This window comes from Drosophila sulfurigaster, chromosome 3 (assembly GCF_023558435.1).
Source record: "Drosophila sulfurigaster albostrigata strain 15112-1811.04 chromosome 3, ASM2355843v2, whole genome shotgun sequence".
Classification (NCBI taxonomy): domain Eukaryota; kingdom Metazoa; phylum Arthropoda; class Insecta; order Diptera; family Drosophilidae; genus Drosophila; species Drosophila sulfurigaster.
The window spans coordinates 34,699,803-34,717,802 of record NC_084883.1 but is presented as its reverse complement, the minus strand read 5'-3'; the positions used below and the strand labels follow the sequence as shown (position 1 = coordinate 34,717,802).

Below are 18,000 nucleotides of genomic sequence, written 5' to 3'. Positions count from 1 at the left end.
TTTTATTATAAAGTTTATTTGCTTGCAAAGAAATATAAGAAGAAGAATATAAGAAGCTTTCTAAAGATAAGCTTTAGAAATATAGTAATATTAAAGCTTTTGTGAAGCTTTTTTGCATTCCTCTTATTACAAATTATTTAAATGATAATTAATTTTGCGGTAAAACTTGTCAACCAACAGCAGTGGCGTAGGTGTGGGGGCAAGAGCATAAGTCCCTATTGGTAAATTATCCCAGGGCACCGAGCGATGTGTGCAGTTGTTAACACATGTCTCACGACGAGTTATGCCACAGAATCGAGATGCAGTTATGTCATTGACCTTAGAAAGTCGTTCCAAAGTTCCTCAAATTGAGTCAAGGAAAGATTTGAGATTCTAATAAGATGACGTTATATTCCAAGTCAACAAAATTGCAAAAATTACCTACTTGTTGGAAAGCAAATAAACTTTATAATAAAAAATAAAATTAAATTCCGCCTTTTATCATGATGCCACGCCTACTTTTATTTATTTACCTTATGTACCTCATAGTGAAATCTTTAAGCTTCACGGCGCGAGCTAGGAATTCATTTTATACATATGGTTTCATGGTGAAATATTCTTAGAATTCTTCGTAGATTCCGATTATGGGGGACGATTTTCACGATTTTTTGGACAGGAACAAATTGACCCGCCCTAATGTACATTAAAGATAAAGATGTATATTAAAGATATTTTTTTGAAATTTTAAAGATACTTTAAAAAAGTTTAACATGTAGATTACCATTTAATAAAGTCTTTTAATAACCTAAAATTAACGTTAATCTTAAAAAACAGCTTTAATGTGCTTCACAGTAACCAACGAAAAAGTTGTAAGTTAAACTAATAATAATAGTCTGCATTTCCGTAGCAACTACACAATGTCTACTCACTGCAGTTAATCAGGTAAGGCAAACAACAATTAGGGAGATCACATGGAAGCTTTTGAGATATAAGCAGAGATAATAATAACTATCAGATGTTGCCTTTCGCTTATTAACTCTCATTATGTTGCAACAATATTTTTGGAGACACTGGAAAGGGGAGAGAATATTCAATTTGACTTTCGCTATATGTCGTCTCATCTTTATCATTGTTGTCTTCAGTTTACATTCGCTCACACTTTGGAAGCAATTTCATTTTAATTACATAAAATTACATACGAAACATATTCTAAAAGACGTGCCGAGAACACAACAACAAACACTTTCTAACAATGCAGAGTGAGAGGTAGCTAACAGAGAGCGAGAGCGAAAGAGAGAGGCGGTGAGCGAAGCAGCGGCGTCAAAGTTCGTTCACTTGTAAACATAAAATGTGCGCCAACTACAAAAACAACAACAACTAAAAAGCCAGCAACGTTGACGTTGACGTTGACTTCGACTTCGACGTCGCTGTCGCTGAGCAACAACAATGAAAAGTCTTTTTATGCTGTGCTCAACTTTGGCGCTTTTTATTAAACAAGCCGACGATGGCAAAGAGGAGAATGAAGACGAAGAAGAAGAAGAAGCAGAGAAGCCACAGCGGCTCAGAAGGAACGCCGGCTAAACCGGTAACACTTGTTTACAGCCCACACGGCGGTGAGAGCGAGCGAGAGACCTAACGCAAGTAAGAGAGCTAAGCCTACGAGCAAGAGTAGGACAAGGAAGCAATGCAAGTTTGTCTAAACTTATGTGTGTGTGTGCGAGAGCATGAAAAATATGTTAAACTTTGGCTGGCTGCATTCTGAGGCTGAGTCTGCGTTTGTGACTGTGTGAGTGCGACTGTATGTGTGTGTGTGGACAAAAGGCTACAGGTGACAAAGACAAAGCTCGCTCTAATGTCATCATTATTGTCAATATAACAAGTTTATTGGCTGCCCCGCTCTCCTCTCTCCCGCTCCATCGGCCTGAGGGGTCATTAGAGAAATGCTTGGGATATGCGAAGTTCGTTTCAAGTTGATTTCCCCCTCAGCTAAGCGCAGATTAAACGCAAGTTAATGACTTAATTAAGTTCAAGTGTAGGAAAAGTGAGGAAAATACAGATGAAGAAGCAAAAACACAAACCGTATGAAAAGCGAGAGAGAGAGATAGACATTAATTGTCGCGCAAAAATGCGGAGCAAAAGTCATCAGCTTAGAACTCGACAATAAGGAAAACATATGCGAGTTCATATTGCTTTTTTGCCCTCCACATCGAAATAAATAACAGTTAGCGCTCTGTATGTAAATATGGAAACCATTTGCCTATCTTAATTCACAGCTCCCTGACTTCGCCGTCTCACTTTAGTTTTATTAGTACTTTATTGTAATCTTTAATTAATACGCTAACCATTTGTTGATACTTTCCTCGGCTGTTCAGCTCAATCAACAGGAGCTCAAGCCGCTGTCTCTGTCGCTGCCCGCGTCGCAGCATTCAAAACAAAACGTTTAACAACCCTGTCTTAGTTTGGCTCTCTCGCTCTCAGTCCCTCTCAAATGCATTGAGCGACAAATTCAAGGTCGAGCCATGCAGTGGCCATTGCTGAAGAGAGAGCCAGAGCGAGAGCATGAGAGAGCACCCATATTCAGCAGTTGAGCGCAGGCGATGCAAACAAGTGACGACACGACGGCTGCTGTTGATGGCTATAGCTGGCCTGTTGATGTCGCTCTCTCGCCCACCGCCAAGTGAGTAAACCTGCTCTCTCTCCCCCATGACGAAAGACACTGACTGACTGAGTTGGCGCTCTGCAATGGTTAGTTTGTCAGCGTTTGCCCTGCCGTTCGGTTGTGCTCTCGGTTGAATTATCTGGAATTATTTCAAGTCGGTGGCGTCTTAACGTTTCGCGCGTTTTACGTACTTTTTTGCACTTCTCTTCTGCTCTGTGTCCCGTTCCGTCGGTCATCAACACAGCCGGCAAAGTGTACGCAACAAAAGTGATAAAAAGCAATTGAAATGGAAATTGAGAAGAGCATATAAATTTAAATTAAATATTTGTAAATGCTCAAAAAGGTGTCAAGTGCTTAAAATATTATTCTTTTTTTTCCTGTTGCCGTCGCCGTCGCCGTCTCCCTCTTCGTCTCCTTCGTCGCGTGTGCTGTTTGTGTGTGCGTGTGTCTTTGTGTCGCTCCAAAATGTGCGAGCTCTAAGAGAATTCCAAAACAAAACGCGCAGGAAAATTAACTTGAGGAATCCAAGAGTCGCACGCAAAACGCGCAGAAAACGCGCCAAAAACGTAACGAAAATATGCAGAGAAATCCAAAAATGCTGCTGCCTTTTTTGGCGCTTCTGCTAATGCTGCCCGCGTTGCAGCAAGCAGCGCAGCGTTATGACCAAACACCGCTGGACGCCAGCTCATATTATCGCAGCGGTGTCGGTTCCGATTTGGCAGCGGGCACTTCGCCCACCTCCTCGCTAGATGGTTTTCCACATCACAATCGCTGTGAACCCATCACGATTTCCATCTGCAAGAACATCCCGTACAATATGACCATAATGCCAAATCTTATTGGCCACACCAAGCAAGAGGAAGCTGGTCTTGAGGTGCATCAGTTTGCGCCGCTTGTCAAGATTGGTTGCAGTGCCGATCTGCAGTTGTTCCTCTGCTCTCTGTATGTGCCCGTCTGCACCATTTTGGAGCGTCCGATTCCGCCGTGTCGTTCGCTCTGTGAATCCGCTCGCGTTTGTGAGAATCTCATGAAGACCTACAACTTCAATTGGCCCGAGAATCTCGAGTGCTCCAAGTTCCCAGTGCATGGCGGCGAGGATTTGTGCGTTGCCGAAAACACAACATCCTCGTCATCGACGCCGGCACCAACGCGTAGTGCTCCGAAAGTAACCACGCGCAAACATCAGATCAGCGTTGATAGTCCACATCGGAATATTGGATTCGTTTGTCCCGTGCAGCTCAAGACACCGCTGGGCATGGGATATGAGCTCAAAGTTGGCGGCAAGGTAAGTGCGGCATCTTTTGAAAAATTGGGGGAAAAACATGGGTCGTAAAAAGTAAAAAAAAGAGCTGGGGATTGATGGGGAAACTAATTTGGAGGCAATGATTAATGAAACCAGAGAGCAATGAGATCACAGTTCTTATGGAGAAATCTGAAATTATAGACTGTTAAATGGTTGAAGCAGAGTCTAAAAAACAAATAATTATGAGGCGCGAGCATTAAGAGTAAAGATTAAAATACAACTACCATTATAAATGCGAAAGAAGAATACAAGGAAAACGCAGATATATTAATAACACGAGTTGGAAAATGCCACTTAAGAATTTCAAGTAATTATAAAGTTAAAATAATAATAGAGTTAGGATTGTCAGACTGAATAATAAACAGAGAAGCTTAGTCAAAGGTTAAAGTGCTCAATATATAATAATATTATGAACTTGAGAAATATAAAAGATTATAATAAATAGATTATTTTTAAACACAAAAACAAAAGATTTAATAAATAAAAATATATAAATAATAAAATTTCAAGGAAGAAGGTAAATGTGTAGAAGATGTATTTTAAATTATATGGTCATAAGATATGCGTAAAATGTTTTTTATAAGTTAAATTCAGTTGGCTAACATTTTTTAGATATAAAGAAAAATAGCGTCGAATTGGTGAAAGAATTTCTTCAAAAATATTTTCGTATCAAATATACTAAACCAGTTCATCTAAAGTAGTTCACTTTTTGAAAAGAACTTGTGTTCTAAGAATCAAATTTCAAATAGGTCAACTGCTGGCGTTGTTTTATGTCTTCATTTGAACCAAGACAAAGCCCAATTTGTTGTGCTCTTTCGGGTCTGTTGGCAAACCCAAAGAAATGCCATATCCTGTTGCGCAGTGGAATTAATTTCAACCACCACACTGCACAGGGTAACACAGCAGGGAGTCCGATGCGAGTCACCCTGTTGTTGCTTACAAACTACCTGCCTGGAGTTAAAGAGCAGGTAAAACTATCAGGAATTGGAATGAAAAAAACTACTCTTCACTTCTTTCTTGATCTCTGACCGTTTTCATTGTATTGCTTTCGTTTTGAACTAAAAACCAGTTTTCAGTTACCGCTGCAGCAATTCGTAATGCCTGCTTATAGCTTACAGTTTGGTATCCCCACAATTCCAATATCCAATAGTCGAAAACAAGGCATCACTTATTAACTCGCCCCCCGCCTCTCCAACCCCTCTTTCAGATGATATTTTCAACGCATTTTCACGTTCAATGCGCTCGTGTATAATTAATTTCCCAGCTCGTAGTTGGCTCCTCCCAATCATCATTATCATCAGCATTATCGCCATGCTCATCATCATCAACCGTCGGGAACACTATTGGCTTGATTTTCTCAACTGTTTACTTTACCCCCCGCACCTCTTTCGCTCATTTCTTCTTCTGCTGTTTGTTTTTATGACTGATGATCGAATGCCTTGTTGCATGGTACTTGTTGGTATTTTTATTTTTCTTAACGCTCCGCTTTGGTTTTGTTCTTTCTCTTCTATTTTGTACACTCGCATATCCTTGTTGCCATGTGTAAAGCGCATTAAATACTTTGAGGCAGGATAATTCACACTTCTTCGCCTTATACGCCGTAAGAGCGTAGCAGAGTATCTTACGGATACACAGATACATGTCTAGCTGCTGGCTACACTTTGTATTTTTTTTTGTATTTCTTTTCCACATTCGTCTTTTCTGTTTTGCTATCATTTTGAGTGTCTGTCTGTCTGTGTGTCTGTCAGAGAGTGTGTGTGTTTTGTTGAATTCCTCACCATCATCATCAGTAGAAGCAAGAGAAATACAACTCGAAGCCTTCTTAGTCTTAAATGTCGTTTTTTCTTTTTTCTTCTCTTTTTTTTTGAGAGCAGCGTGCGAAATTTAGCAGCTTGTTTGATGCACACACATTTGAGACAGTAGTCGAAGAAGCGGGCTTAAGGTGTTCTACTCTAGTCTGTGGAATGGGCTCTAATTGTGGAGCAGATTAGTTTGCTTGCTAATGATAGAACAGTTTGTCACAGAAAAGTGTTTCGAGTGCCGTTACAAATCTAGGAAAAAGCAATAGTAGTCAGGTATTGCAGGAGGGCGTAGAATAAGAAAGTACAATGATTGCTGCAGAAATTTAGAAACGGAAAACTATTTAACAAATGTGTGGCCAAAAAATAGTACTACAATTTGGCATAGTTTTTAGATATAAATATTCATCGAACAAGAAATTGTTATCTTAAAACGAAATATGCGTTGTTCTTATTGAAATTAAAGTAAATCCTTCTTTAGGCAGAGATTATAAAATATATAATATTCATATAGTAAGAAAATGTTTTTTTGTTATATTAAATATCCGTTGTTTTTATGGAAATTGAAATTAATCATTAAAATTTTGTTTTCCTTAGACAGAGATTATAAAACATACAGAGAGCAAACTATTTAAATAATATATTTATAAATTCTGTATATCAACAAAAAAGTCTCAGTACTCTACCTTCTCATATAACTCTTCTTAATAAAAAGAATAGTTGAAAACGATTATTAAGCAATAAAGTATATTCATATCATGTTTTCTTATAGATATTAAAGCAATCTTACAAAATATGAAATTCATATTTCTTTTCTTTTTCCTTCTTTCTTTCTTTGATATATCATATCATATCATATATCAAAACAATAATAAGCGTATTGAATATTGAACTAGTCTCTTTTGTGTTACGATTTCTATTTTGGGTTTGTTGTTCTCTCTTATTTACGTGTTGAAATTGCTAGGATTGTAAAATAGACTGGCACATTCAAAGAATACTCAATCAATTGAGCTCTATGCGTAATCCAATACCACAACAATTCTCAATGAGTTCCACAGCCACAGCGTATCCCTTTTTCGGGGGGGGATTCCCTTCTTTCCTTCTCCCCCCTTTTTGCCAAAATGTTTCATTAAGCATTCGAGCGCATACCGCCTGCCATTTCGTCAATTTATTGGACAACTGCCAAGGGACAAAGGGGGGTAGGCGGGATTGGTTGGATTGAGTTGGGATGAGTTGAGTTGGGAGAGGCGGACTGAGGGGAGTGAGTCTGTCTGGGTGAGTTTAAAAACGAGAGGATTAAGTTTACGCATTGACAGCGCTTCGTTTTGGCCTGGGCCAATGTCCGATTGATGATTGTATGTGTAGACAGGACACCCAAAAATAAATTAATCAAAGACCGCGAGAGGACAACAGAGCGTTTTGGGGGCAATTTTAGGGATCCTCCTGTGGCTGTTTTGTTGTTGTTTGTTGTGTTTGTTTGTGTGTTATATGGAAAATCGTAAAACCATTAAAAGCCTCATTTGAAACGATTTTGACGCATTTTAGGCGCCAGGCGAGACACGATTCGATTTGTAGGTTCCTCACCCTTTCTCCGCCTCCCAAAGGATAATTCATTGGGCTTTGCGGCATTGACTGAATGCCATTAGGCATTCTTGTGGGCGTGGCATGGCCTTTTAATTGATGGAAATGGAAATGCTGAAACGATGAAACGATAAAACGATGAAATGAAAAGCAGCCAGCCAAGCGAAACTGTAATTGATTGTCCCGCTTCAGCTTCAGTTGCAACTGTTAATCCCAAATTCTCGATTATCCTCTTTTTTGTGTGTGTGTGTGTGATAGGAGAATCATCCTTTTGTGGCTTTCATCGGGACGCCCCGTTGCCTTTGCATAATGGAGCTTGTTTGTGGCAAAAAAGGCGTTGCATATGTCGAATGTCCAACAAGCATCATGATTATAATTTCACTTTGACTAATTTAATTGGAAATGCCTTTTTTGCTCCTTTGTCGCTTTGTTGGGTTTCGCTTCTTCAAATGATTTGCTTTTCACAATTCACAATTGCAAAGGTCAATATTGTGAATGTTAATTTATCTAAAAGGCTTTCCACAGCCAAGGGCAAAGGGAAAGAAAGATGTCTATTGTGCTTTTATTGACAGGCAAAAGAAAGTGACTTATGATAATTGATTGTGATATTATATATATTTTAACAATACAACGACCCTTACAACGCCAGTTCAAAGATCTTTTGTATCTATTGTGTTGTGTTGCCAGCAGCCAAATGAGGCTGAGTTGCCTTTGGCTTGAGTAATCATATTTGCTTTGATGAAATACTAAAAGGAAATGCTCTTTCAAAAGTCATCGCATTTGGCTAGGAGCATCTTTTTCTTAATGACAATTTGCTAGTTGCAAAACAACCCTAAGTTACATGAAATGTTTGCTCAGTTCTTGGGGGAGCGAAGCTCGCAACATTTACAAGAGTTTGTTAGGGACTTAACTTGAATAATCCTTATAGCAATAGTTACTACCATTACTCTTTTTTATTTTAACTGATTTTACGCATTTAATTTCATTTAATATATTTAAATGTTTCCCCAATTATCTAAAATGTTTTTTCGTTCTTTCTGACTGCGATTATTACCCTCAATCTATTTTTATCTCAAGCCTTCTGATATTACCAAGTTGAACTCCAAACTCAGTCTCTTCTTAAGGCAACATATCGCTAATTAACCGAGAATCGATTAATGAACAAAAGCACAAAAACAGTTCAGTTAAATGAGCTGTAAAAAGTTGAGAAACTCAGCTTCAAAAGTTGCAAATGATATGATAATTCTTGAACAGTAAGTTTCTTATATCAAATTTGCATTGATTGCTGCGACTTCTCTCTCTCTCTCTGTCTCCCTCTGTCTCTCTTCTTCTCTCTCACTTCTTCGCAGTATTTGTTTTGCTGTGGCCAACTTACCGTTAACCAGGCCCGCAGCATTTATCATTATCGACGTTCAGAGAGACTTAAGACTAATCTCTGGGCTACACGAAGTCGTCTCATAATCATTTAGTGGGCTAAAGCTCTTAACCCCGAAGCCCAGAGGTCAGCATGTTTGCCATTCTTTCCTCTCTTTCTCTCTCTCTCCCTGTGTATTTGCCTGTTTGTTGTCTCCTGCTGTTCTTCTCGTATCTGTGCAATTTATTTTCCCGCAATGTCCTTTAACAAATATCCACAGTGAAGTTCGGGGCCGAAGGAGCATTAAAACTATAATCCACTTAATATTTTCCGCTCGAATTGTTCAATTTATAACCAATAAATGCGAAGCCTGATGATGATTATTTATTTATTTTTCGTACTGCAATCGCAGCCAGAACAACGACAACATTTTCAACTCAATTAATTTGCTGGGCAACAAACAAAATACACTACAACAACATAAAAATAAGGAAAAACTTCCGGCTACTTAAGCACACTCGCTTTCGTATGTGTGCGTGTGTGTGTGAAAGTCTCTCAGTTTGTGTCCTTGTGTTAAATCCTTGTAAATCCATAAAAATTACCAGTAGACTTCAAGGCAAACAATTTGCTCTTGTTTTTACTTTTATTTCATTTATTTCCTTACTTCACGTTGTTGTCGCTGCTATTTTTCTATTCGCTTTTCATCAGCTTTGAGTGAGTGGACAGCACGATAACAACTACAACAGAAATAGGAACAGCAACGGCGACAACTAAGTGGCAACAACAATGTTCAACAGGACATGTTGCCTTTTCCCCCATTTTGTCATCTGCTTTTTGTCCTTTGTCCCCGGGCATCAACTTGAAAGTGAAACTGTAAACAACATTTTTTTCACAGTATTACTTCAAACTTTAAGTAGATAAATATAACTTGCTTTTTTCAGTTTCAATTTCAACGAATAAAAGCACATTAAAGTGCAGCTTTTTAGTTGACATTGATGAAAGTCGGAGCAGAGTACACAGAAAAGGTGGAAATTCCTAGAAAAAATACGGACAAGTGAAGTCAAGTTCCAGAAAATGAGAAGTTGAATTGGATTATATACAAGAGTGTTTATTTTAGAATATTATGTTTGTTTCGCTTTGGCTGACCATCTATGTTATAATATTTTGTATTTTATGGTATATTTTGAATGTTATACTATATTAATATAATATAACAAAAATGGATCTGGCTATATTTTTGTATTTTTGCGGTATATTCATACGGTATATTTTATGAATCGAAGAGTATTTATATTCCAGTTTAGAGAATTCATCTCATTCGTTTGAATTATTTTCTTTCCGAGATATTACTGAGACTTGCTTCATTTGATGCAACTTACTCCTAGCCTCATTTCAGGCAACAGTCAACATTTACTTTAAAATGCATTGAACTTCAGCTACAAATTGTTTTAGGGATATTATATTCCATCTTTATTTATTTATAAATTTTAGTCGCTATTGAAACACTTTATCTCTATGTTATTACTGAGACTTTTTTAATTCAATTCAAATAACAACTTAATTTTTACCTCAACTAAAGAGTATCTCTTTTCTTTAAAATGGATTAGATTTTTATACCCGCTACCCATAGGGTAGAAGGGTATTATAACTTTGTGCCGGCAGGAAATGTATGTAACAGGTAGAAGGAGGCATCTGCTACCCTATAAAGTATATATATTCTTGATCAGCGTCAACAGCCGAGACGATATAGCCATGTCCGTCTGTCCGTCTGTCCGTCTGTCCGTCTGTGTGTCTGTGTGTCTGTGTGTCTGTCCGTCCGTCCGTATGAACACCTAGATCTCAGAGACTATAAGAGATAGAGCTATAATTTTTTTTCGACAGCATTTGTTATGTTTGCACGCAGATCAAGTTTGTTTCAAATTTTGGCCACGCCCACTTCCGCCCCCGCAAATCAAAAAAATTAAAAAACAAGCGTAACTTTAAAGCTAGAGCTACGAATTTTGGTATATACAATAATTACTGTAGTAGTTATGATTCCTGAAAATTTGGTTGTGATCAGATAAAAATTGTGGAAGTTATTAAAGAAATACTTTTGTATGGGCAAAAACGCCTACTTACAAGGGGTCTTAGTTGCTTTGGGTGACAATCTGGTACATTGTGTCGTCTATGGTATATTTTGAATGGTGTGCTGTATCGATATACCAAACATACCATTTGGTATATTTTTAGTATTTTTTTAGTATTTTCGGTATATTTTGAAAATGATACCGCAATATTTTGCCTTTATTAAAAATGGGTAGCGGGTATCTCACAGTCGAGCACACTCGACTGTAACTTTCTTACTTGTTTAGTTACAGATTGTTTTTAGAGTTGTTATATTCTTAAGCAACATGTTTATTAGTCTTGAGCGAATACTAAATATCTTTCCGTCTCTATTGATTGACTTTATCTTCGTGTTATAACTGAGACCTGTTTTCACTCAGTGCAACTCATAAACTTCAAGATTACAACTTACTTTTTGCCTCACTTAAAGGGTATCTCTGAAATGCACTTTTACTTAAAAATTCACAATAACATTTTTGCGTTACAGATTGCTATTAAAGTTGTTGTTATATTCCAACATAACTAGATTATTAATCTTGAGCGAATTCTTAATATCTTTTAGTCTCTATTGATAAACTTCATATTCGTGTTATAACTGAGACCTATTTTCACTCAGTGCAACTCATAAACTTCAAGATTATAACTTACTTTTTGCCTCACTTAAAGGGTATCTCTGGCGTCAACTTTTACGCAGCATCCTACGCACAAAAAGTGAACTCATGATAGATTGGCCAACTGACTGACAACTTGGCGACTGTCGCGCATTTTCATTTCAATTTCACAAGTTGTCGCCAGTGTTTGTTTGTTTGTTTTTTTTTCTTTTTCTTTGAGCTGTTGAGCATATGTGTGTGGGTTTGGGTTATTACCAAATGGTAAACACATTTCGACAAAACTTTGAGATACTCATGTTTATTATGCTTATGTGCATATGAATACGAGTGTGAATAGGAGTGGGAATGTGAGTGTACTCGCTTGAGTTGTGTTGTATTTTCATGGGCCGTCGGCTCTCCTAAATGCTAATGCTAAGCTGTGACTTTTGCCTGACAGCCGACTGTTAAAATATTTAATTACAACCATTTAATGACAGTCCATGCGCCAATCCACAAAACCCGAAAGCCCGAATACCCCCAAAACCAATGCCACCGACAAACGAAGCGAAACCAGACCAGACCGACCCCAAGCCATGACGAAAATCCACCATTTACTGTAATAACTGGCCAACAACTGACCGCACCCAGCATTAAAGTCAGCACACAATTCAGTTGACACTTTTTTTATATGCCAGAATTTACAGTAAATAAACTGAAACCAAAACTGGAAGTGGTACTATCGAAGCGCGGCGGGGGAGAGAGAGAGAGAGGAGCATTAAAACCAGAGCGCAGACATGCCCAATGAATCGTTAATTGGGTTCTTTAATTGAATACTTTTCGCTAGATTAAAGATTGGTTTGTTTACAATTGGCAAATTTAGAGAGCATCTGAAAGAAGCTTTATATAATCGAGGTAAAACTATCTCTAAACTGTTTATCTCTCTCTCTCTCTCTCTCTCTCTCTCTCTCTCTCTCTCTCTCTCTCTTCAGACAATTTTCTAAGAACACTGATTAAATATGAAATATCTGACATAGAATTTATATTGCTTAAGTTTTTGTTGTGCTATACGATTTTCAGTTGTTCTGATTATATCCCGTTTTCTTTAAAACTTATTTTCAAACAATCCCTAAGACCCCATTTTTGTTTGTTTTTTAACCAATTTCTAAGCAACCTCTAAAATATTCTTTATATTATTTTTTTAATTCAGTTCTTAAATAAACTATATTAAACTTTATTTATTATACTTACGTTTATATTTTTCCAATATATATATAGTTTCATCAGATATTTTGCTGTAATAATATATACATCTGACTCAGAATTCTTTCTTAATTTTCATTAAAATTTCTTATGAAGCATTTTTTCCGTTAACATCAAATCTATTTCATGCAATACTTCAAAATTCTTTGAAATATTTTTTTGTTTTGTTTCATAAATATACAATACACAATCTGAAAATTTAGAAAAAACTGAAAAAACCTTACATACAATTTAGTGTGACATATTTCGTTTAGTTTCTCCCACATTCACTGCAATATTTTTGTGTAAATACCACATGCAATTTCTTTATAAGCCATTTTTCTAAGAAACATTAACAAATGTCTCTTCAACAAGTTGCAAGTCAAGTTATTGTTGGTTTTGGGCCTGTTCCAGACTGTTTGAGAGGAGACTTTCTATAGAATGGCTGCAGCTAACCTCAAAATCCCATTTGCTTTGCCTTCGGCTTATTCCTGCTTTTGCAAAAATAGAGATGTGTGCGCTTTTTTGTGGCAGCAACTAGACCAGAAGCACATGCATATAGTTTTTAGTCGCACACCGTTGCATGTTTAATCATCGTTCCGATTGCCCCGCCCCCCCTCCACTCTTCCCCCGCTTCTACCACAGTCGGATACCCCTTTAATCCTGCTATTCAGATCACAAAACAATGTGGCAGGCTGCCGTATTTTTTTTTGTGTTGTGTTCAGCAGAGAGGCTTTTGCAAATATTTTGTGAAGTGGGTTTTGATTTTGCACCTACCGCAGTGCTCCACTTTGGAGCATGATGAAGCCTCTGCTGGGGTGGGGGCCACCTACAAAAATTTGACACAATTAAAAACAAAAGCAACAAGCCGACGACACAACAAAACAAATGTCAACCACAAAGCAGACATCCTTTTTTGTTTGTTTTTGGTTTGCCGTTGTTGTTTATTGTTTGCATTGTTCGCTAAGCGCTGCGCCATTTTGTATGACCAAAGGCATCCCACAGATACTTAGATACAATGTACAAATGCAGATAGAGATGCAGAGATACATTATGCACGGCCAAGCTTCTGTGTCTGTTTGTGTGTCAGAGGCAAACTGTCTGATGAATTTATAATGCCCATTGTCTGCCTTGGCCAGACAATTGGCAAACATTGGCAACAAAAGTAAAGTAAAAGAACTTGGCCCATAAATAAGCAGCACACAAGCACAAAAAGGGCCAAAACAAGATGGCCAAAGCAGCACTGACATATTACGAATGGCAAAAATATATAGGCCTTGGGCCAATAAACCTAGCAACTTCATGTTGACCTGCTCCATAAATAATACTGAAATAATTTTTGGTCTGGCCGCCTTTGGGGAATTGGGGACGTTTGCTTTTGGGGCCAAAATACAAATTGCAATTGCCAGTTAACACCTTGGCTAGGGATGCCATAAATGGATTCGATTTTGAATTGGAATTGCAGTTCGCTTCGGGTTTAGCTTAATTAAAATGAAACACGCGCACGAAACGAAGATCCAGTTCTCTCTCTCTCTCGCTTTTGAAGTTGAAGCAGAAGCTGTATCCCAACTCCAAAGTCCGCAAATGGGCAACGAGGCTTAAACTTGTTTTGTGTGGTGTGTGTTTTGTCCCCATGGCGAATGTATAACGCGAATGAATCGATGTCGTCCCAGTCCGAGTTCGAGTCCGAGTCCAACTTCAGCTCCAAGTTGCAGTTGCTGTCAAAGAAGGCAGCCAAAAGGCAAATCATAAATTTTATGCTTAGTGCTTTGGCTTTGGTGATACTCCCAGGGGCAAATATGCTCTCTACATATGTATGTGTGTGCGTGTGTGTGTGTGTGTAGGCTGTGAAGCGGGTTTATAAAGAAGTTGTTAAAGGTTTATGAGCCAGAGCAGGAAACGAGAAGGTTGAATCTCTACTCGTTATATTTGTCTGTTCTTTTTCCTCTTCAGCCTTAACTCCACAAATGATAATGGCAAACAGCTGCTAAAAAGGCCCCGAAACGTGAGGGAAACAGCTTGGGGCTTCATTAGCACAGGATTGCGATTACGGTGTGACAATGCCTTAAATAATCGCCCTCCATAAATTACAATATATCTGAACTCTGGGCTCTAAGCTACTTAAGTAATTTCCGTTTACACCTGCAAATCAGTTGCTGATTGTTCGCCAAACAGTTCAATTAAAGATCATTTCCATATTGAGCGAACAGTGGGAATAAAATTCCTTTTTCGAGTTGTCAAGCGATTTAACATAAATAATAGAATTAAGTTTCGCTGCATTACTTCGACTTTTGCTCTCGAAATCAAGCTGTAATAAACAGAGTTAATGATCATATATTATGCACTCCCACACACAGCATGATCTAGAGTTGCCACCCACATTAGAAAATCGCCTTGTTAAGTTGGCTGCGCATTCCACACGAACAAATGTTGAATTACATGCTGTAATCTGTGTTTTAGTCTGATTTAATGATCACAAACAACATTTCGTGCTCTCACTTGTTTGCTAGTCATAGATTGAAAAAGAACACAAGAAAGTTATTCAATTAGCTGTAAAAGCGCACGGCATGAAATCCATTATTGCAAATGCTTTTCTTTAGTTAAACCATAAATAAATACTTAGGGAACCATTAGGAGAGACCTATTATTTAGCTCCAACTACAAGTTTGACTCTACAACTGTCGGATGCTTTGCTCAAAAATGCTGACAGAGGCTATTAATTAAGCGCAGGCAGGCAACCGACTTAGACTTAGACTCTGCCTGTGACCACGTCTTCGCCATCATCTTGGTTGGTACTACAAATGGTCGAGTTGGGAAATATGCAACAAACAACAACAACAACAATAACATAGAGGCAACTGCCATAAGAAGACATTTGTAATCATCTTCAATCATAACATAGACATTGAGACACGCACACACCCAGTGTGAATAAAGTGAGATGGCTAGAGTGAGAGCGAGATGGCAGATAGTTAAGTAGTCGCAACGTAAACTCTATTTGTAGCTGTAGCTGTAAGTAAGTAAGTGCATTTTCTCAGTCAGCAGGCAATAGCAGCATCTGTGGCTGCCCCTAATGAACCAACTTAAAATTGTCATAACTGTAAATCATGACAACTATGGAACGTGCATACATATGTGGAGCAATCAGAGACAGAGATAGAGATAAACAGATGGAGGGAGAGAGGAAGAGAGGTGGAAGAGATAGCAAGAGACTGGACATGACGGGCGTGGGCTGCATATGAAGTGAACTAAAACAAAACTATAAGTTGTAATAGTTGTGCATTTACAACGAACTTGGAATACTCTTTCATAAGGAAGAGTTGGGAACTGTTTAGGATGGAATGAATTGATGCTTTATTATAATATGTATAAGATTGCTTATTAAGTGGAAAATTCTATTTTTAATGAATAAACTTTTAGATACATTTCATTTAATTTTTATAAAACTGTATTATAACGATGTGGATATTATTCATTATTACGTTAACAGTTTTCTAAAATTGAAATAATAAAAATATATAAAAGTATTCTCAAAAATAAATTACATATGTACTTTTGAAAACTTTCACATTTTACAAAAATTTCACTTACTCCTTTTTGATCTTCAGAATCGCTAGAACTATAATTTCTTTAAAAAGATTCTTTGAATTGAGAGTTCTAGGGGATATGAACCTACAAATTAAGAACAGGTTTTTATATTTTAAGCATTATTATTTTAATTTAAGCGGCAGACAAATCAATAAGCCCTATTTATAGAATTCCCATCCTCATTTCTCAACTTGTTACAATGTAGTTGGGAAACGAGTTAAGCCCTTCATGCAACTAAACAAATAACTAAAAGATAGCTGGGGAGATGAAAGGAAAGGGCAATGGGGACGAAGAAGGCGAGGCGAAGCGAGGCGAGATACGGCAACTGATATGAGAAGTTGAGGCTGATGATGGATCGGCATCGGCAACGTTTTGATGCTGAGATGTGCATGTCTGGGCCAATTGAAACTGTAGCATTCAAACTTGTTTGGTCTAGAGCAGAAGGCCAAACTGTGGGCACACATCCACAGAGCAGTTGAGTTTGCTGCAGAGACACTGAGACTGAGGCTGAGGCTGAAGTTGATGCTGTGATGCTGATCTGTCATGAGGGCCATTTGACATGGGGCACCAATTTGATTACAGCGTTAATTACAATGAACGTGCCAGATAAGAACACTGAAGAGAGGGACAAACACACACACACAGTCAGAGTGACAAACACGAGACCGAGGCCGGAGACCAGAGACCAGAGAGCGAGGCAACCTGTGCCTAAGGGGGCTCAGATGACAAATCACAGCGATAACATGATTCGTGATGTCTGATTTCAGATTTCTACTGCCTGATTTCTGATTTGTGGCTTCATGTTTTCTGCAAAGTCAAATTGTGAATGTCAACGATTATGAATGTGGAAAGAAGGGCGTAATAAGCAGGCAGGGGGAGGTCGGAGGTAGGGAAAACAGTACTTCGATAGTTTCCATATTGCGTGCAGCTTGTCTGACAGCTGTGGCTTTTACCAGAGACCTTATGCTGGAAGGAGGAAATGTGATGCCTCCCGGGCATTACGTCAATGAAATGAAATGTTTGTGCCGTATTTTTGCTTGCAAATATATCGAGGAGTGCAAATTGTAGCCTACTTTTATTTGTGGCCCCTAGTTATTGTTATCTAGATTTGCGTGACGCGGCTGTGAATTTTGTTTTTAAGGCAGTTCGATAAAATGTTGACGAAATAACAGAGACATGCAAACTCATTTGTTCGGGATGTGGGGGAGTTGCTCTTGATTTATGCGTAGAATTGAGGAAATGAGCCAGCGGATGGAGGAGCTTGAGCACACATTACATTGAGAAATTTGCTGTAATTTGGCGCATGTTTTTAGTTAAACGCTTCTTATCAGGCAAATTGGAGAAATACGATGCCAGAGGAGAGAGAGAGAGGTGAAGTTCTTGCATGTCGTTGATGAATTTCTGGCGTGTGCGTCGCTTAAATCGTGACCAAATTGTGTTAGCTCAATGTGAGATGGGTTTGAGGAAGCACAAAAGTGAAACGACATGTTGGAAGGGCCAAAAGGCACGACAACTTTACGAGTGTGCGACTGTGTGTGTGCAAGTCAAAAGTTGAAAAGGTTTTTGTAGGTCAAACATTGCTGTGCTGTAATAGAGAATTTGATGATAGATAAGAGAAACATGACTGATTGTACGACTAACATACAACTCTGCTGCTGGAGTGCCTCTTCAGCTTTTAGTTCGTGTGTGCTTCTTGCCCCTTTAGGTACATATATGATTTACGTGTCCAGCACAGTCAGTTCAGTCCACAAATTGTGCTATTTTGCTGTGGTTACAAAAATCATAACTAGCATTTTGTGTCCGTT

General features: G+C 38.2%; 1 protein-coding gene across 1 annotated transcript in view; it reads left to right on the top strand.

The window, feature by feature from the left end:
* The first annotated feature begins 2,723 nt into the window (after window positions 1–2,723).
* The window catches only part of LOC133844151 (frizzled), a 114,397-nt gene continuing 99,120 nt past the window's right edge, over window positions 2,724–18,000 (top strand). The window contains exon 1 of the mRNA XM_062278007.1: window positions 2,724–3,923. Coding sequence (XP_062133991.1) covers window positions 3,216–3,923 — 708 coding nt within the window. The 5' untranslated portion in view covers window positions 2,724–3,215. The remainder of the gene's footprint in view (window positions 3,924–18,000) is intronic.